Source organism: Cyprinus carpio, chromosome A20 (genome assembly GCF_018340385.1).
Source record: "Cyprinus carpio isolate SPL01 chromosome A20, ASM1834038v1, whole genome shotgun sequence".
Taxonomy (NCBI): domain Eukaryota; kingdom Metazoa; phylum Chordata; class Actinopteri; order Cypriniformes; family Cyprinidae; genus Cyprinus; species Cyprinus carpio.
In genome coordinates this window covers 26903202-26920658 of record NC_056591.1, presented here as the reverse complement: position 1 = coordinate 26920658, position 17457 = coordinate 26903202, and the positions used below count along the sequence as shown (strand labels likewise).

Sequence of the window (17457 nt, the reverse complement as noted above, 5' to 3'; positions counted from 1 at the left end):
AATATTGTTCATCCAGCTGGCGGTGGTAAATCTGTTTGAATTTGCGGCTATTTTTCAAGCTACTAAAATAAATATAAATGCCACCAAAATTATTATATTTATAATAAATATTTAAGCAATGTGCAAAAACTAGAGCGATGTTTTCCCAAATATTAGCATAATTGCAAATACTAATTTTATACAGTTAGATAAACAAGTTAACTTTACTTTTAGACACAGTATTGTCTGTTTTTTATCTTTTTTATCAACAAAATAGTACCAAACAATAACTAATAACTGTTTTTAAAAGTAGTAATCAACAGTAAGCAAAAATCTAGTTTTCCATTCCGAACATATACCGGAGCTTCTTTTATACATTTTACCTGACAGTACACTTTGTTCAAGTGAGCACTATTGATTTACTCTTTTCTGTAATTGATCCATCAAGATTAAATCAGACATGGTGAAATTACAGTACAAATGAAACACTACCGCTGTTAAATATTATTCAAAATACAAATGCATCTACAGAGGGGGAAGCTGTTAAATAAGCATTCCTGAAATGCTGATAAAATATTTTTTTAAACCGTGAGATAAGGCTAAAACCTTCTCATTTCAGCAGCTCTGACTCACCTTGCACACGTCCTCCATCAGCGTGGGCTGTAGTTACTAAACTCTTAATTACTGTCACCTAATTACAGCGTGTTCTTGACTGTAAACTCTTGCTGCTCTTATTAGAGTGTACATCACAAACTGTTTATTTTTAAATCTCCTGTGTGCATGACATGAGCTTCATATGAGAGCAGAAGGAAAGAGGAAAATTGTGCTCTAATGAGTGAATCTCATCAAATCTGTCAAGAATATATATATTCCCCCCAGAAATTTTTCATGGACATTTTGCTAAAATTCTCCAAACAATGTTTTCATATTTTTTACTTTTATTTGAGATTTTTTTTCTTTAGATTCTGTTTTATAAAAATAAAAAATACATTGTTTTGCTTAAATTTATTTAAACCTTTTTTTCCACGTTACGGTAATGAGACATTAACAATGTTTAGGGTTTAAATGTGCTTAAACATCAAGAAAATAATGACACACTCCAAAATAATAATAATAACGATCTTAATGTAATTATTGTTCTTAATTATTTTAAAATAAGCTAAATTTGATGATTTATTTATTTTTATTTTTTGATTTTGTGGTGAAATATAACCTGGATATGTTCCTGACAGGTTTCATGAGATTAATCCAAGTCCCAAATCCAACTGACAAACATGTCAGGTTACCAGAAACCACACAAAAGTGGTCAAAACACAGTCAGTAAACCCTTGAAAGACAGCAGAACAGCTGCACCATAAGTTCTGACTGTCCACTGAAGCCACACAAAACCATCCCACCCCAGAAATAAAAAATATTCATAAAAAACATCAAATAGTGCTCCATAATATATTAGTCACAATCGGTCAGTCCTTTGATTAGAGAGGTGTATTTCAGACACACACACACACACACACTTATAAAACATCTGAAATAGTAAGAACAGAAGCACTCATTGTGGCTGGAGTACTCCTGTGTCTCTCAAACAAAAACATTCCTAAATTCACAAGGATGCTGCTCATATCTTGGGTCTCCATCCCTTGATGAACTGCATGATTTTTTTGACCTGTAGTTTGGTGAGTTTAAAGTCCTCCGACAAGATTTCCTCTGTCAGCTGAGTGAAAATAGAGCCGTCAATCCTCTCTCGGCTGAACAGACCAATCACGTCGTCCGAAAGGCCGATGAACCGCAGACTGGATGAAACCTCCTCCACCGAGAGCCAGCAGAGCTCCGCTGGGGGTCGCCAAGATGACCCGGCCCCTCCCTCTGCCCCCTTTGCCACGGCGACTGATCTGGAGGCGGGGTCTGTTACAACCGTGTCCTCTTCTGAACTCTTGATGGGTCTAGGCGGAGTCTCACGGCCGCCTTCTGAACCTCCCTGATTGGTTTGAGGCTCCTTGGGGGTGGAGCTAATGAGGTCGGGTATCAGAGTAGGAGAGTTTCTATCTGTGGTGGTGAGCCAATCGGAGGAGGCGTGGGCGTGTCCCGGATTGGCAAAGGGGTTTAGGGCACCAAATGGTGCAAAGCGGTTTTGCGCCACCGGCCGCGGTCTAGGGCAGGTGGAGTAGTTCTTTTGGGCGGAGTCAGTACTGAGTAGAGGTGTATTGAGGATGTTGGAGGTGTAGGCCCCGCCTCCTCTTGGGTGGGACCAACAGGCCTGTGCAGGTTGGGCGGGATCAGGGCTCACGCAGGGGTCGGAGGTCACACAGTCGGCCCAGGTGCACGGATAACAATACAAAGAATAAGAGTCTGGCGATGGAGAGTTGCTGCCACTACGAGGAGCAGAACTGAGAAAGAGTTGTATTAAAATGAGTAAATGAAGAAATCACCAAAAACTCAAAAAAACATTAAGCCACAACAATCCAAACAGTCGAAAAGTTGCAAAAAAGCATGCTAGAAAGGTGAAGAAGGACAAGAAAAAAGCAAATGCGAGTGCCCAGTGCATTCAAGAAGTTCACGATTGCACATGAGCTCATGTTGAGCTGTGGTTTTTATCTCACATTTACTTTTTTGTTTTTGTCTTTTTGACCTTTAAGATGTAATGATGAACCCTGAGCCGGTTGAAAATCGATACAAATTATGCAATGATTCTAATAGGTTGAGATGTTAAACAAATCACGATAGAGTTGGAGTCTGACTGAGGGAAACTAACTGTCATTAGAAACTTTAGAGGGTATTTTCTTCTCATCTTGTTTCTGTATAATGCATATGGACCCTTTTCACATTTCCGGGTTTCTCAGCAGCGGAAGTCGTCATGGTTGGGTTAACTTGAAAAGCAGTGAATGGAAGAGTGCCACAAATATATTTTTTGCATTCCCATTTGCTCAAATAGAAAAATAAAAACTCCACTATAGTGTTTTCGTGACTTTCAATAAAAGGAAAAAAATTGAGAAAGACTGATAACGGCAGTCAGAAGAGAGAACAATGTCAAATTTACCATCCCTCCAATAGACACTGCATTAGAAACACCCTTGCATTAGCGTTAACTGTTTTTTTGTAATTTGATGCAAAGGTGATATAATACAAAGAATAGTGTTATAAATGTACATACATTTTTTAAAAAAGTGTTTACGATGCTGATGACCGTTAAACACGTCATCACAGTCTTGTGAAAATGCTCCATTAAAGTAGTGTTCATAAGCACAGTGCTGCTGTGTTTACAGCTGCAACCAAGGAAACGCTGTATTGTTGCTGTTCCATAAGCGCCACCTGCTGGCAGAGAAGGAATCAGCCCATCTGCTGTTTTTGTTTCATGCAGATATATTTTATGTAGTATCGATTCATAAAAGTAAAGTCAGAGCATTGTTTTGCTTCATATTTCGAAATTATACAATTTAATTTAGGTTTGTTTAAAGATTTAGTTTTGCTGTTTGACAAACTTCAATTTCACAAAGAAATGTGCAGCAGATTTGTCTTAAATCTCATTTTGTAAAAAAAAAAAAAAGTATTCATTCATATTCAATCATATTGTGAAATCTGAATCATGAATCGCATTGCATCATGAGTCGAGTGAGTCGTTACATCCATATTTATAGTATGTGGGCCTTTTTGCAACTTTTCATAATAAATTAATGCAAAAATTTATGCAAATAATTTGTTCTTTAGCTATTTTGTTTCATAGTATTTGTTATAGTTCAATTATCAGTGCTTCCAAAGGGAAATATTTCCTCAAAAGCTCAAAAAAATTTATGGATAAATTAACTTACTCTTGATTCCTACTTAGTTCCAACCAATAACTCTATTTAAACCCCTGCAATAGTATTTTTACCTTTCTTGCAGTCCAGAGGAATAAAATGAGAGGTTTGGGTTGAGCGTCTGTGTGGGCGGAGTTTTAGGTAAGCGGGTGGGAACTGGCGGGCTGGGGGCGGGGCCTGTAGCACAGCGGGGCGGAACAGGAGGAGCGTTTAAGAAACGACACTCTTCTTTCACCTGGACAGACAGAACAAATGCAAAATAACAAGAAAGAACAGTTACTGGATTACAGTGTATGTGACATCTCTTATATTACAGTCTTCCTCACAACTCAAGACCTGTTTTTAAGTAAATGTCACTTTATTTCCAGGAGAAAGTTAAACAACCTATTCCTGTGTCATTTATACTGAACACAGAAAATCAAATAATAAATACAGAATATTGAACAATTAATATTAAACACAGAATACAGAATAAATGGAACACTCAGTACCAAACAATCATTATTAAACACTGAATACTGAAAACTAAATTCAGAAATTTGAGTCTGGTGATAAAAGTTTAATCTAATATTAACAGAATATAATACTATGAAATTCAATTTATCTCAGGCTGTCAGTGGAAATAATTACATGATATGCTGTTGATGAATTAATAAAAAATAATCATAAAAATGCATATAATAAAAGATACAAAGAAAATTCAAATCCGTTATTGTAGCAGATGTGTAAATAACTGAAGAGACAAAAAAAAAGAAGTTATGAGTCAGTAAATTTTATGGAAACTGTGTTAATAAATTTTAAATCATTTTAAATAAAATATTCAAATAGGTTTATTTAAATGGATTATACACAAAACCAAGATTCCAAGATCAATATATGTGCTTTTTTAATAACTCTAACCAGTATACAGAGCAATACAATCAACAAAAGAAATCACAAACTGAAACTCTTTTTAGGATTCTTTCATTAGAGTTTCAGTAAACCAGTGTTTACAAGTGCTTGTTTCCTAATTATGTTTAATATGGAAATATTGTCTCAATGATCATCCCGAAGATAAACTCCATCTGTTGTCACTGTCTAAATTTCCTCTTCTGGGAGGAACAACTCTAGGATTCTGGGATACAGTTCACTTCCTCCGCAAATACACCAGGGACAGTGTGTGTGTGTGTGTGTGTGTGTGTGTGTGTGTGTGTGTTTGGGAAGCTAAATTACAGGCCAGGCCTGAACCCACTGTGTGTGGGAGAGAGAGAGAAGGGGGTAAAAGAGAAAGGCTGTAATTCCAGTCAACAGTGTCAAAAAGACTTTAATTCCAGCTCTACTTACTGATGAGAAGAGATGTTTGTTTTTCTGTTTGTTTTACACTGTAAGAGGTTGCTACACTAAAAACTGTTTTACCACCTGTAAACATTCAGGTAGCTCCTTATATTGCTATTATATCAGTTAATGATTCACATAGTTATGGCACTAAAATGCCTCTTGGCCTGTAACGCCTGAAACACTGTCACTGTGTCTTTTTGCAGTGTACATTATAGGCACACAAATGAATGACACTGGCTGAGATGATGTGTGATTATATTTCTCTCTGTGTGTGTGTGTGTGTGTGTGCTGTGTATATGCTCTGTTCCAGTAAACGTATGGTCATTATTCAGCCTTTAAAAGCAACACTATCAATAATTTAGTCTTTAGTCTAGGGCAGCAGTGCTGCGTGACACTGTATGGGCCACAAAGAACATATGAATGTGTGTGTGTGTGTGTGTGTGTGTGTGTGTGGGACCGTGGCAAAAGAACTGAGGAAGACAAGTACAAATCATGGGAATAAAGAGGGTTACCAAAAAACATAAAAAAATATCTAAAAGACAAAAGCCCAATAATGCTAGAGAAATATCTAAAAGAGTGAATCTCACAAAACTGCTCAAGAACATGTCCAGAACATTTCATTCCTCAAATCAATAGTAACAAAGAAATTATATTTAAAAAAAAAATTATTTATTATTAAATTTTTCATTTAAATAAAATAATTTTTAATAAAAAAATTATAAATTTTTTTTTTATATTTACACGTAATATTGACATTTTACTTACAAAAAATTAAGCCTATTTTATAACCATTAAGATTTTTTGAAGTGGCATTATTTTATAACAAATACATATTTCCCCCATAATGAAAATCTCACTCTAAAAATGTATATATATATATATATATGGTATGTTTTTCAATAATAAAAAAAAGCAATATGAGGCAAAAGCTTTAATATTCTGTGCAAAATGTCTGCTTACAGCTTCAGATTTGGGAGGGACAGGAGGTGGAGTCGATACTCTCGACACTCTTCCTGCTTCCATCTGCACCATGGCTACGTGGGTGGAGCCCACCGTTCCATCCAGTGATGTGGTAGTGGAGTGGAAGGATATGAGGTTATGCTCCGCCTTCATTGTGCTCTCAGACGTCACCCCAAAACTTCCAGAACTCTGATTGGTCCAGAGCTCCTCGTATGGAATCTCCTGCATCTCCGTTGACCAATCGGGTGTGACGTATTCTCTCTCCTCTCCGTCACTAGAGGGCAGCGTGTGCGAGTCGACCAGCGAGTCTCCGCAGCCGTGTGAGATCGTGTGTGTGTGCGTGATGGCTCCGCCTCCATAGACGCACAGAGACAGTCTCTGCAGGGACGTCCCGAGCTCGTCGCGTCCGTAGCCCTGAACGCACACCCGAATCCGCCGTGGGCTGAGACACTCCTCGGAGAAATCCGTCTTGACTTCACGCACGGCGCGTGAGTAATCGTCCGGGTTGAAGCTCTCCTGGCAACACAGAGCGCACTGTAGCACCACCTGCTGGTAGGAAGCGTCCACACGCAATAAACCCTCCGGCAGAGTGAAGCGAGGCATGTCCGTTAATAACAGGAAGTGAGACGGCATGACATCCTCTTTCCGAAGTATGCAGCAGAGAACGACAGTTTTGCTGATGATGCGGAGGAGTTTATATCGATGGCCCTCGCGGATTGCGTGCAGGTCGTACGGGTTGCGAGGAGGTCGCGACGGCACGGACACGTTCACGGGTAACCGCACACGCTCGATGATGCTGCGCACGGTGTGTTCGCCTCCCTGCATCTGCAGCTCCTGCGGTGAACGCGTGCAAAACCGCCCACGGCACTGGAACGGCAAACTGACGCTCTCATTGGTCCGATGGTTCATGCATATCAAACAAGGCATCTTCGTGCGGGCGGGACGTCCCAAAGCTCCGCCTGCTTTGCCCAGTCGCCGTAGCAGCGCAGTCAGACGGGATTTCTCGCGAGTTGATTGGACGCAGAGCAGTTCTGCCTGGCCCATGAGTGTTAATTCATCTCCCGCCTGAAGAGAGAAATTATATAACTCACTATCCTCTGTAAACTCCCCAGACACCACCTACAGCGAGAGGAAGAGAGACACATGTATTAGCATTTAACAAAAAACACATTACTGATGCCATGAGGTTAAAAAACCAGGATGAACCTTCTTTGTCAAGCTACAGGCTTCTCGTAATTTATAGCAGTTAAACTATAATCAAGCCTTAAATGAGTTAAGGCATGTTCACACCAAGAACAATACCTATAACAATATCTAGACTGATAAGTATATCAGCATCCACACCAACAGAACAAACAATTCTAAATAAAACACACAACTCACTCTCTCCAAACAAACAATCAAGCTAAATAAAGCATAAAATATTATTATCTTCCAACAATTTTTTATTTAGTTTTCATCAGCCAGAAAAAAGTAATTCTGAAAAGCCCCTTTCACACTGCATGTTGGAGCCGGAAAATTGCCGGAACATTGCCGGGTCACCTTCTGTGTGAACGCAAACACGTCCCGGGACTGATTCCGGGATTGATCCCGGGTCGGGGACCTAGTAACATTGCCGGGTTCAGTCCCGAAACGAGCTCTTTAACAAAAAAAACAACAAATAACCCAAAAAATGTTTCGTAGTAATGATGAACCACATCATCTTACTACTCTACCACCAGTATTTAAGAAAGAACATCATCCTCGACAAAAAAAAAAAAAATATGTGCAAACTGTAATGAAGAAGAGATCAGTTAGTTCCTCACTTTCCGCGCTGACGCTGAGATCATTCCCAGGCTTAAGTGAAAGTTAACGTGCCTAGCGGTTTCAACTCGTAACATCCTGATGTCACGTGTCTTTATGAGACTTTTACGGGTTGTGTGTGAACACACACACATATTCCGAGTTATCACTGGCAGTGTGAAAGGGGCAAAATCTAGCGACCCAGGAACAATTGCCGGGACACATTACCTGTGTATTTTCTGGAATCGCAGTGTAAAAGGGGCTAAAGTGATTCCAGCAATATCGTTCATCTATGTCGTTATCAATTTAGTTGTGGTGTGGACTTTTCTATTATTTGTCCTTGGTGTGAACAGCCTTTACACTCGAATCTACTAACAAAACCTGCTAACTAAATTGAAGCCAATTAAGGGGACTAAAATAATTTAAATATGTAACTACCAGAGTAATTTATCATTCAGTCGTGCTCAAATTATAGCTCAAGAACATTTAGGGTTTTTGAATGAATCAGTGAATTATTTCTTTTGAACGGAGTCATTTACATGTAACTGTTTAAACAACACCAAAAACCCAAAAAAAAACACACTACAAAAAAAAAAAGATTATTAATAAGCTGTGTGAATAATACAGTGTGACATAAAAATTGATTTTGTCATGATAAATCACTATTGTTGGAGATTGTATACATAACTTATACTTAATATTTTATACTTTATTAATATTTTGAATTAGACTAGTTTTTATTTTAGTTTTAGTTTGTTGTTAGTAATAGCTTTTTAATATGTCTATTTTTCAGCTTTAGTTTTAGCAATTTTAGTACTTCAACTAAAACATTTGAAATGTTGCCTTGGCATGAACTGAAATTAGTTTATATTTTTATACAGAATTTCTTTAAATTTCAGTTCATGTTTATTTCAGTTAACATGTTTTTTAATAGTTTTAGTTAATGATAACAACACTGCTGGTAGATTCACGTGAGAAGTTTTGATGCTGTTGTTACCTTAACACTAAATGTGATGGGCTCCATGACGAACACACGATCAGGAAAGATTCCTGCGATCTCCTCCACACTTCCAAAGTACTGAACTGGCTCACGAACATCCCGATCCTGATCCAATAACTTAAACTTCCCTAAGGGACAGAGAAAAACAGAGTGAAAGAAAGAAACAAAAAAAAAGTTTTGCAAAATCCCCCAATTTTCCCCAGAAGTGAGCTAAAAGTGTTCATTAGTAACATCCTGGAAGGTAAAAAAATAAGTTAATGCAGTTTTTTTTTTTTAAATGCAAAAGGTTGTTTTAGGGTTTAAAGTTTAGTCAGTGTTAGTCTTGTATAAAAAACAACAGAAGTCAATGTCCAGTATGTCCACATTTAAGCATAAGTGTGTGATCTTAAAGGTCGTTTTCACACACACAGATAAAGCGTGAGCGAGCATATCTCTCTTTGTCTTTCTGTCTCCCAGCAACAGCTTTTCTTTCTTTCTTTCTTTCTCTCTGCAGTTATATACTTTGTTCTATTCTCTCTGAGTTTCACTTTGCTCTGTTCAACTTTACAAATAAATATCATTTGAAGTTTTTTCAGCCAATCACAGCTAGCATGAATTTAAACATATCAATCGCATTTCATCGGCACACATACTGTATGCACACACATTTACCCAGCAATCTAAACAGACCCTTAAACTCCAGCGTTTGTGCTATAAACATGAATGATTCCTCAAAGCTGTAAAAGAGGTGTGCTGTTACTTTACTAAGTGATCAGACTGACTTATCTCCACCTGACAGACAATTAAAAAAAATCCTAAAAACAAACAAGAAACATCATATAGCAACTCAATAAACACAATCAAACCACAATATCGAACAATCAAAGCACACTGGCAAATGCATAGCAAAACAAATAGAATACTCAAAACAACCTAGTAACTGCATAGCAACACCCTAGCAACTGAATAGGAATAACTTAAACACCTTAGCAACGCCCTGGCAACCACTCAATCAGTCTAGCATCGTAGTAGTGAGTTCTGATTGGTCAAGCATCACTCCTATGTTCTTCTAAATCTGCAGTTTTTGTCTAATCCCAACCCACTTAAAACACTGTATTTTTTCGAAGTAAATCATGAACTGCTTTTGAGGATCAACCCAGAGCCATTTCTTTCGCATTTTTATTTAAGAAGGCACTCTGCAGCATGTCTGTCCACAAATGTATATCTAAGACAGAAATACACGTGCAGAAATGTTGTTTTTGTATAGAGCACAAAACTAACTGTTTCAGCTGCTTTGGTTCTTAAATTGTGTTTGATCCATTTTTCCTATAGAGTGTAAACACAATATGTTTATTGTTATAGGTTTATGTTATCATAAAAAATTAATTTCTCTGTGGAGAAAATGAATGAGTTTATTATTCCCAGAACCCTACAGTAGCTCACTCAGAAACACACACATACACACACAAATATAATGTGTTTATATTATGCAGATCTTCTATTTTAAGAGTCAACAATAACAACGCTCTTCCACATCATTAAAATCAGAGCAAATCTAAAATATCAGCATGGTCTAATCTTCTGCATCTCTCAGATGTCTAAAAATCATTCTTCTGTAATTCCATCTTGCTTATTAGCACTCTATCTGTCTATCTGAGAGATGTTAGAGTTTAGACCGGCCGCGGCGGAGACACAAATGACCTCATCCATCCCTCTCAGCATCTTAACTGCCTCCGGAAACCCCAGCAGATGATCTCATTGGTCACCTGATGTAATGGTGCGGGTGGCGGGTATATTAGGTAACGGACGTCCCAGGAGAGGAAGTTCAGCGCAGTAATGTCTGCGATTCCGGAAGCTCAGAAAAACGGGCTCCTCCGTGGATCCCATGGGAATGTCGTCAGGATGAGGTAATGATGAGTTTGACTTTATGAATGAAAGCGCTAACCAAATGACACCATTCTTTGAGCAAAAAGCATGGTTCTCTATTGATGGCCATTCATAAGAAGTTTATATTTCTGATTTACTAAAATGTATTTATGTAGGTATGTGTGTGTATAGTGTGTATATATAGTATATATATATATATAGATAATATATATATATATATATATAAATATATATATATCACCACATTTTATATATATATGAAAAAAACTTTGTATAAATGTAGCAATATTTAAAAAAATAAATATAATCACTACTACAGTACTTACTATCACTTTGACATTTTTGCCATTATTCTCCACAAGAAATGTACAATCTTCAGCGTTCATTTGTTGTCCCTGTATCACCTGAATGCTTTGCCTATATGGTATGAAAACACTCACTGCAATATAAAAGTGAATTGAATTGAGACTGAATGTGTGTGTGTGTGTGTGTGTGTGTGTGTGTGTGTGTGTGTGTGTGCGCGTAATGGAGAAAACATCTAAGTGAACGTGTGAAGTTAAGTGCTTGAATACAACAATCAATATACTGTTAACAACCAATCATCTCTGTCTCTCTGTCTCTCTCTCGCTCTTTCTGTCTGCTTTCAGTGTTTTTTAATAGCTTGTACACTCTCGATGAGAAATCAGTTTTGTGTGCTGCTCTAGGGTCAGTTTCGTTGCTTATTTTCTTAAAACTTTACTATTACAAACTAGTAGAAGAAAATGTACAAATTTGCCTGTGCAAACATTTTCAACATGATGCACGGATGTTGCATCCAATGTTCCCAGTAAAAAGAGTCCACCCCAAAATCTCTATAATATTCTGGTCTCTAGATAAGACTCTTATGACCATTTTATCATTCACCAGGAGTAAATAAGTCACTTTTAGAAGTAATAACACACCTCTAGTCAACAAATTGGAAAATAAAATTTTTAATGCTGCATATCATTGCATGTGCGACCACGCTAATGAATTAAAATTATTACTTGAATGTGAGGTATACCTGTTGGCACATATTCCACTCTGTGTGTGTAATATAATATCCGTGTTATTTTAGTATCATTGAGATACTATTACAGTTTTTGTTAATATTTTGAATTAGATTTCATATATTTTTATATTTTCTGCTTTCATTTTAAACACACAGTATACACACATATTATGAATTGAGTAAAATTGTCAGTAATATTGTTTAATAAGTTTGTGTTTACCTATTCTATTTAGATAAATTCACACAGTATATATACACAAAATAACACAGTTATTAATATTTGACAGCACTAGTCTTTTATTTTGGATTTGATTAATCGATATTTGACAGCACTAGTCTAAATAGGTTTTACTTTTTAGGTTATATTTGGTTTTAGTTATTTTAGTACTTAAACTAAACGAAAATGAGAAATGTTGCCTTGACAACTAGCTGAAAAACTTTTTTTTTGTTTATTAAATTTTAATGTTTCTTTTAATTATTATTTGTTTTAGGTTTTAGTTAACGTTAATGTCCATGTATGGTACCTTGATACTGTAGTGGGATGTCTATTTTGGGTCCAATCACGTAATGACCCTCCTCCAGGCTGTGGGCAGTGACGGTGGTCCACTGTCTGCAGGAGTGAAGCAAAATCACATCCTCCTCCGACAGACCCTCCACATTCTCACCTGCACACACACAAAAACACACAACTGATAAGCACGATAATTCATCATTTACAGGTTCAGCACAAGACATTTATATTGGCTGACACACTCAGCATTGATAATGCTTGTCTGACTCTACAGTAACTCAAATTAATTCATGAATTTATAATTAATAACAAATTATAAAAGTACAATAACTACATCCAACCTCACCCAGATACTTACAGTACATTCACGTAAAGCAATATTTACTATGTAGCAAATCTCAGCCGTGTGGGTGTTTATATTGTCGCAAAAATGTTAACTATTATCAGCTCTATATATCAAGTTGTATATATTATACCCAACTTTATTTGCATCCATATAGTACATGTAAGGTGATATGTGAAAAGTGCTATACAAATTAATTTGACTAGAATTTGATATTATTTTTTACACACACAGCCCGTTATCTAGATATCAGCCACCGGAAAACCCAAAAGCTGCACAACGTCAAATCAGGAGGTATCTGACCTTGAAATTGACACACACACAAACACACACACACAGTCAGTCTCTCACACACACATGACAGCTCAACCACAAACATCAAATGAGTTCTCTGAACTTCCGTACATGGGGTTTATGCAAGAGAACTGAGGTCAGCGATCAGACACAAACAACATCACCTCACAAACATCACACTGATCTCTCTGCTGAGGAATGGATGAATGGACAGAGAGAGAGAGAGAGAGATGAACTGTATTGATCTGGTATTAAAAGAATTCCTCATTGAGACGAATCTCAAAACAGATGCTTTACACAGGGAACAAGTCCAGCACACACAGACACGTTCTCTGCAGATTGTCTGTTGTGTATAATTACTGCTGATACAGAGAGATCCTCCTACACACAAACACATCACAGCAGCGTCTAATCAAGATGATCTGAAGCTTCAAAATCAACATTACAGTCAAAAGGAACAAGAGAGATATTCATAAAACATACACTTAAAAACAAAGGTTCCAAAAAGTTTTTTTTTTTTTACAGCAATGCCATAAAATAACCATTCTAGGTTCCTTAAATAACCTTTCAGTGAACAGTTCTTAATCATTTTTAGTGTGTGAACATTTTAATAATCCAAAGACACTATAAAGAGCCTTTTGAGTAATGGTCAAGGTTCCATGGATGTTAAAGGTTCTTCATGGAGCCATTGATGCCAATAAAGAACCTTTATTTTTAAAAGTGTAAATCTGTTGACACTCTACCACACTTATACTTTATTCGCTTGTTAAGTCTGACGTCACGTGTCACTGCTTCCGTGTCCAAACGCTCTATTAGATACCACGAGAAAACAACAAAAGGTGCTAACATAAACTCACAATGTGATATAATACTACCGAGAAAGTTATAATCCTAACCTTTTAACTCCATACCGAAGTCCCAAATAGCCAGACAATGAAAGAGTATAAAATATAAATAAATAAATATAAAAATTATTTGCGTTTGGGACGCTGTGAGCACGGAGACTGTAGTGTACGCCGTAAGTTTGAAAGCGTTTAGCTTAAATGATTAATATGAATAAACAGTGCTCATAAATGGCTGCTGAGGTCGTATTCTCCAGTGAAGCCAGTTGAGGCTTGGACCCGGAAACAGCGCTTCTTACGTCATCACTTAACAACCAAATATACCGTATAATAGTGTATTTGTTGCACTTTAAAGGGCCATTCACTGTTGTCGATTGTCAATATAAAGCAGAGCTCACACAAAAGTCAAACTACGCAGCTTTGTGTCGATGAACGCGATGAATTTGCGTGACCAATTTGAACATGAGCAAAATCTGAATGGGGAAACTTTTTTGCAAAACTCCTGATTGCAAAGAATTCTTGAAATGACTGGATTCTGATGGCAAAATTTTGCAGAGCAAAATACAGCACCTTAAAGGGATACTCCACCCCAAAATGAAAATTTTGTCATTAATCACTTACCCCCATGTCGTTCCAAACCCGTAAAAGCTCTGTTCATCTTCGGAACACAATTTAAGATATTTTGGATGAAAAACCGGGAGACCTGTGACTGTCCCATAGACTACCAAGTAAATAACAGTGTCAAGGTCCATAAAAGATATGAAAGTCATCTTCAGAATACTCCATCTGCCATCAGAACGTGCAATCTGGGTTATATGAAGCGACGGGAACACTTTTTGTAAGCGAAGAAGAAACAAAAATAACAACTTTATTCAACAATTCCTTTGTCAGCGGTCTCCTCTGTGTCTCAGCACCACAAGGATGCACTTTTCTTTGAAATCAAAGCTAAATACACGTAGAAACAGCGCATCCTTGTGGTGAGGATGACACAGAATATACACAGCATACAGTGATATGGAGAGACACAGAGGAGACCGCTGACAAAGGAATTGTTGAATAAAGTCATTATTTTTGTTTTCTTCGCTTACAATTAGTGTTACCGTCGCTTTATGAAACCCAGATTGCACGTCTGATGGCAGATGGAGTATTCTGACAACGACTTTCATACCTTTTATGGACCTTGACACTGTTATTTATTTGGCAGTCTATGGGACAGTCACAAGCCTCCCGGTTTTCATCCAAAATATCTTAAATTGTGTTCCGAAGATGAACGGATCTTTTACGGGTTTGGAACGACATGGGGGTAAAATTTTCATTTTGGGGTGGAGTATCCCTTTAAGAGAAAAGTGAAGTCCATGCCACAATTGTAGCGTTAATGACAAAAAGGAACAATATCATTTGAATCACTTTTAGAGTAATATTTTTTCCAGCTGATGAACAATAAAAACATTGTCAGCCAATCAAAGTCCATCTGACTTTAAAGAGACAGAGAAATTAAACTGGCGGACAACATCACTTAGAATAAAGAGAATGTCATTGTTTGTTGGTGTGGACACTAATTTAGTTATAATTATCTTTATCATTCTTTGGGTGATCAGGCATTATAAATATTTATATAGTACATAGGCATTAAATAAGCAATGCATTACATCCTCAATCAGGGTAGATTTATATTTAATTTAACTGCAGAAGTCTCGTCACTTAACTGTCTGAAGTTCAGTCTTCTTTTAGATTCTTTATTAAAAATAAATTATGCATCATTAAAAAAAGAACCATTTTCATCATGTTTTATAAAAATAACCAGATCTAACCTGAAATACCTCTTTGTTTTCCTCATCTGATTTAATCATCTTCATGAGCTTCTGAGACCATTTTATGCTTAAAGAGTTCATTTACCCAAAACAGAAATTCTTAAGGGTGAGTAATACGCATTTATAAGTGCAAACTATACTCTCACCAGAGAATATGGAGTCCAACTTGATGCAAACACACAAAAAAAAATGCCTGATTCCAATTCAGAAGTGTTTTCCCTCCATAGAAAGTTAAACTTTCACACATACAGGAACGTGTCAACATTGATATGAGTTTAATTCTGTTCTTCAGTTGTGATAGTTGAGTAAATGTTGGAGTTTCTTCTGCAGGAGGATGTTTAGTATTCAACACACACTACAGCACATTACAACATTAACATATGAAAAGAGCTGCAGCTCTTTAACACACAACACACACACTTGTCACCTTTAGCCAAAAGACAAATCAAGTACACACTTCACTGAGGATGCTGTGATGCAAACATTCACACAACGCTTCATTAAAGTTTACATCGTTTTATACTTGATTTGATCAGCGTTTGCTGAGTATCTCCAGACTTCATTTGCATAATCAAAACCCTAAAGAGCATTAATATTCCGTTAACTTTGACGCGCTGCGGCGCAACAACGTCAAACAAACTCCGGCGTGCTTCAGTTTCTAACACCGTTCAATAACTGTCAAAGACGGTTTCTTACCGTGGCTCAGCCGCACGAGTGTCGGTAAGCGGAATTTGCTCACGATCACGTCCAGCGGCAGCGACGCGGAGCTCCACGAGAGTCCGTTAACGCTCGCGGATAGTTTCTCCATCTTTCATCCGTCACCATCATCATCACCGCGCGCATCACGGGGACGGAACGGAGCCGGTGTCAGGAGCGCATCGCGCCATGATGAAGAGAAACGCGTGAGAGAAACTCTGAAGTGATGTGATCTAAACCGGACCCGCCGACCGAGGCGCGCGACACCCCTCCTCTCCTCCTCCTCCGGACGCGCGCGCACCGGAACACCGGACTGAAGATTCACGACCTCGAAATGCCTACGGGACGTTAATGTGTTAATAGAAACTTAAATAGATATTTGTTTAGCTATGCAAAGACTTTTTGGTGGGGTGACGATGTTGACCTAATGGCATTTAACGTTACATCAGTGACCTTAAATCATAACGAGACTATAATATTGTACATCTGCTACACAGATATAAATGCTCTAGACTGATCTAAAAGTTTAGCCTACTTTTAATAAAATGATCAGTATGTATGCTAAAAAATATTTTTACTCAACGAGATTTTGTTAAATGATGTGTCAAATTGTAAAAATATAATAGTACATCTAATAATAAAAACAATAAATAGAGTAATTATGATTGTTTTGTCGGGGTAGCGCCCGTTGATGACGCTGACAGAAATCGCATGAGCGGCCAACTGTTGCTATGGTTACGAACGTTCGCGAACTTTTATTTGGCGCTTTATAAAGTGCGGGAACATTATTTCTCAGGAGGAAAGGGTCAATAGTGTAACGAAGCTCACACAAAAGTCACTTTCAAAGCAAATTTTTTTTTGTCGGTCAGCGAGGCGAATCCGAAAGTTCCTCATGACTTCGCCCGCGAAAATTCGCCGAACAATGGTAAATATGACCAATTTTAGTTCTATTTTAACTTTTATAATTACTTTACTTATTGATTTCTAAAAAAAAAAAAAATAAAAAAAAAAAAATCACTAATGATGGTACCTTATGGTTTTACTACAGTACGTTACTAGTCAAGTCAAGTCTGCTTTATTGTCAATTCTTCCACATGTACAGTATATACATACAGAATTGAAACTGCGTTACTCTCAGACCCCCGGTGCATACAGATAACACTAACAGTAGAGCCTAAAAATCTAGATCAAATATAAAATATAAGATACAACTATACAAATAAGGGCATGTAAAA

General features: G+C 37.3%; 1 protein-coding gene across 1 annotated transcript; it reads right to left on the bottom strand.

Moving 5' to 3' along the window:
- Positions 1-278: 278 nt before the first annotated feature.
- Positions 279-16611, bottom strand: LOC109112796 (GRB2-associated and regulator of MAPK protein 2-like). The gene is made up of 6 exons (XM_042778272.1): positions 16223-16611; positions 12250-12390; positions 8827-8957; positions 6048-7166; positions 3845-4005; positions 279-2363 (listed from the first exon to the last, which is right to left on the bottom strand). The coding sequence occupies exons 1-6, from the start codon at positions 16332-16334 to the stop codon at positions 1595-1597; spliced, it is 2433 nt and encodes an 810-aa protein (XP_042634206.1). The 5' UTR covers positions 16335-16611; the 3' UTR covers positions 279-1594.
- Positions 16612-17457: the final 846 nt, after the last annotated feature.